At 37.6% G+C, this 4,599-nt stretch overlaps 1 protein-coding gene across 1 annotated transcript in view; it reads right to left on the minus strand.

The window, feature by feature from the left end:
* Positions 1 to 2,310: 2,310 nt before the first annotated feature.
* Positions 2,311 to 4,599, minus strand: part of LOC110289014 (zinc finger protein 431-like) — an 11,496-nt gene continuing 9,207 nt past the window's right edge. Inside the window, 3 exon segments of the mRNA XM_029473920.1 lie at positions 2,311 to 4,190; positions 4,192 to 4,386; positions 4,469 to 4,591. Of these exon segments, the coding sequence (XP_029329780.1) occupies positions 3,980 to 4,190; positions 4,192 to 4,386; positions 4,469 to 4,591 (529 nt within the window). The 3' untranslated portion in view covers positions 2,311 to 3,979.

The following is a 4,599-nucleotide window of genomic DNA, read 5'->3' on the forward strand; positions in this document are numbered from 1 at the left end:
CTAGAAATACTTTCTTAAGTAAATAGTTTGCTCAAATATCCACAGGTCTCTTCCTTTGTCCCTATTGGCATTTAATCAAGATTCTAGAGTAATAAAAGTCCCCATACTGCCATGCTGGACTTGTGGTAGATGCTTGCCTAGCCTAGCCTTTTCTCTAATTATTTCAGCCACATCCTTTAAATNTCATCTTCTGAGAAAAGACTTATGCATTTGATTCTCCTGATATCACACAGGCACAGGCTGGAAGNGGGGAAGGTCAGTGGTGGCTGCCAGTGGAGAACAGACCTGATATTGACAGTGAGAGTGGTATGGGCCTGGTCATTTCTGTTCTTCCTGAGGATGCTATTTTAAAGGAATCTCTTCCTCATGACTAAAGCAGATTTTCACACACAAGACATAGACCAGCATCNAGTGTATCAGTGACATGCCATGGTGTCACTCTACACAGGCCTAGAGGAGTTCACAGATTGTGGATGTAGTAGAAGAGACTGTCAGTAGGTAGTAGGTATAAGAATCAGACTCTTGTTTTCACTAGGAAATCTAATTCTATTACTCTTCCACAGTACAGGGTGACTCATTCCCACTGTTTCATTTCCTCTTAGTTAAAGTTTATGTTCTTTCCTGTTGAACTTGTCTAATAGGGTGCAGCATTCCTAAAGAAGTCTATTTTCTAGTGTCACCTTGTGTTCAGGACACCTTAATTAGGACACAAGTGGAAGATAGCTTCGAGGGTTCCCCTTGGTGGCTTCTAATGAACCAATTTCATATAATGATATGATGATGAAAGAGTAATTCTGAGAAAGGTGCTATACTGTGTACAGTAAATTTCCTTTAAACAAATGTTCATGTGTGATGCCTATGTTAGAAAAAATTTATATATTATATGAATACATTTTAAAAGTAAAAGATTCAGGGCTGGAGAGATGGCTCAGTGGTTAAGAGCAATGAGTGTTCTTCCAAAGGTCCTGAGTGCAAATTCCAACAACCACATGGTGGCTCACAACCACCTTTGAAATCTGACGCTCTCTTCTGGTGTGTCTGAAGATAGCTACAGTGTACTTATTAAGATATAGTAATAAATCTTTTTTGTTTGTTTGTTTTGTTTTGTTTTTCTCTGTACAGCCCTGGCTGTCCTGGAACTCACTTTGTAGACCAGGCTGGCCTCAAACTCAGAAATCTGCCTGCCTCTGCCTCCTGAGTGCTGGGATTAAAGGCATGCGCCACCATGCCCAGCTTAAATAAATCTTTTAAAAATAAAATAAAAGATTCAAAATAAAAATTAAATTAAAAAAATTTTTCATGGTCTTTAATTCTAAAAGAAAAATTGTTTCCAGGTGAGTCTTTGAAGCACATTTTCAGTACCCTATTCCCAATGTGACCAGTACTCTAGCTGGAGGATAGGATGTGCAAATTTGCATGTATTTTACATGACTATCCTCCCACACAAAAGGGAATATTATGGTCTGTACTTTAGGTATTAAGTAAAGCATCTAGGTAACATACCATCTTCTTCAAATAACCATAGAGCCTTTTGCCATCTCAAATAAGTTTCACATACCTTCTTTGAGAGGGGACACGAGAATTCTTCTCCCATTTTTGGCAAGGATTTTGCATTTTTCTTATTTTTTCCTTATTTTTGATGATTTATTTATCATGTAGAGTGTTCTGCCTGTACTCCAGAAGAGAGCACCAAGATCACATTACAGATAGTTGTGAGCCATCATGTGGTTGCTAGGATTTGAATTCAGGACCTCTGCAAGTATAGTCAGTGCATTCAACCTCTGAGCCATCATCTCTCCAGTCCTTTTTTTTAAAAAAAAAAAAAAAAGATTTATTTTATATATGTCAGTACATTGTAGCTGTTTTCGGACACACCAGGAGAGGGCACCAGATTCCATTACTGATGGTTGTGAACCACTGTGTGGTTGCTGGGAATTGAACTCAGGACCGGTGGAAGAGCAGTCAGTGCTTCTAACCTCTGAGCTATCTCTCCAGTGCATTTTTATTCTTAATATAATTTCCCAGTCTCACTGTATCCATAATTTAATTACTGTAATTTTCTGATAATGAACAAATTTGTAGTAGATCCAACTAGAAAGAAGAAATGTGCATTGCACTTGACAACAGTTTTCAATAGTAGACTCTTAACTGTGAATGTGTGCATCTGAACCATGATTTGCTGATATGAAATTAATTGCTGAGCACACTTCAGAGACATAATACTTTTAAATTTAATATTTGTTAATACAAAATTCATGAAATAATACATTGAAAAGGTAGTTTCTCTGTATAATATACTTCTTGGGAGTTGAATGGTCAATAAGCAATACTGAGCAGCCACAACAATACAGTGGAGTTAAACTACACTCAATGCACATAGAATTGGGTAGTAACAGCACAGAACCCAGACATATCCTCCATACACTGTAAATCAGTTTACATGTTTTGTATATTCAATACAATGTTGATTCTAAGAAAACACATTGAATTATTAGGAAATCATGATCTCTGCATGCACATTAAAGACCAGAATTCATTACCTGCTCATCAGGCAACATTACCAATGAGAAACAGTGAAAGACCTCAGAGACCAATCATAGTTCATGCTTTGCATTATGTAGAACACAGGAGGGAAAGCATTAAGGAAAACCCACAAGACTTTTCTTTTCCTGCCCATCTTCCTATCATCCTTCCAAATTCTGAAGAAGCTTAGAATTAAACATATCAAAAACTAATAGGCACATGACAGTGATCTTTCTGGAACTGCTTCAATGCATCAGTAGCAGATCCCATGTTCTGATGCTCTTTGGACATGGATGATGGTCTAGAAAGAATGCCATGTGACTCTTAAAGATACTCATCTCTACTCTATCCAGTATGTGTCTGGGTTTAAATAAACACTATATGAAGCAAGAGGGAAGTACCTTGGAACCCTCTCTTTCACCTCCTAATACAATGGGGTTGGTCCTCTCTGACCATGGATCACTAAATCTGTTAGAGTATCTCCTGGAGTCCTTGTCTGGCTTGAGAAGGCCTTTATGTTGCTTTAAGTTCTAGTCCCTCTTGGTCATTTTGGTGCCTCTTATTGTCTCAAGTGAAACAGACTGCTTTAGAACGAATGCCTAGGCTTACTCCATATCCCTATAGTAATGGGATTCCAGGAGCTAATAGAAGTGGAGGAATGGCTGTACTCTTTGAGTCTACTCCTCAATATTATCATCAGCTTAGCAATTTCCCAAAGATTAGACAGAAATTTGTAACTCAGGGTTCCACATCCATGGATTCAGCTTGAAAAACCTGGGCATGATATACACACTTATAATCTCAGCCTTCAAGAGATAGAGGTAGAAGGATTTTCAATTCAAGACTACCCTGGGCTATATGTGAGATTCTATCTTAATATATCACTATCCTGGGGGGGGGGGGAGAAATGGAAAGGAAAAGATGTAGGAAGATATAGATGAGGAAAAACGGAAAGAGAGGAGAAGGAAGAAGAAACTATCAAAAACATGTTATTTCTGTTATCAAACATGCAGAGAACTATCTGCTTGTCAGTTTCTCTCCAGTGGGTTATCTTTTATGTTATTTGTCTTAATTTTGGTTTTATTCCTGTGAAAATATACCATGACCAAGGTAACTTTTATAAAGGACATTTAATTGGGGGTAGTGTACAGATTCAGAGGTTCAGTCTAATATCAAGGCTGAAAAAATGGCAGTGTCCAAGCAGACATAGTGCTGCAGGAGACGAGTTCTACATCTTGATCAGAAGGCAGCCAGAAGACTCTTCTGCCCTGTGTGGAGCTTAAGCATAGGATCTCAAAGTCCACCCCCACCATGACATACTTTCTCAAATGCCATATCTATTCCTGAAAGGCCATACTGCTGAATACTACCACTTTCCATGGGCCAAGTAGTTTTAAACCACCACACCTTTCAAGATCGCTGTAAAAGCTTTACCACATTGGTTATATTCATAGGATTACTCTTTAGTATGTGTTCTTTCATGTAGTTGGAGGTGACTTGATTGTGAATAGACTTTGCCACATTTTCTACATTTGTAAGGTTTCTCTCCATCATGTATTCTTTTATGCATTCGAAGATTACGATGGTGTGGAAAGGCTTTACCACATTCATTATATTTGTAAGGTTTCTTTCNATTATGAATTCTTTGATGACTTTGAAGTTGACCATGAGGCAAAGGATTTACTACATTGCTTACATTCATAGGGTTTCTCTCCAGTATGTATTCTTTTATGTACTTGGAAATAACTTTCATATGCAAAGGCCTTGCCACATTAATTACATTCATAGGGCTTCTTTGCAGTATATGTTCTTTTATGTACTTGGAGATAACTATGATATGCAATGGCTTTGTCACATTGGTTATATTCACAGAGTTACTCTTTAGTATGTGCTTTTATGTAGTTGGAGGTGACTTTATTGTGAATAGGCTTTACTATATTGTTTTCATTTGTAAAGTTTCTCTCCAGTATGAATTCTTTCATGTTTTCGGAGTTGACCATGAGAAGCAAAAAATTTACCACATTGCTTACATTCATAGGGTTTCTCTCCAGTATGTATTCTTTTATGCATTTGAAG

This window comes from Mus caroli, unplaced genomic scaffold (genome assembly GCF_900094665.2).
Source record: "Mus caroli unplaced genomic scaffold, CAROLI_EIJ_v1.1 scaffold_12625_1, whole genome shotgun sequence".
NCBI lineage: Eukaryota > Metazoa > Chordata > Mammalia > Rodentia > Muridae > Mus > Mus caroli.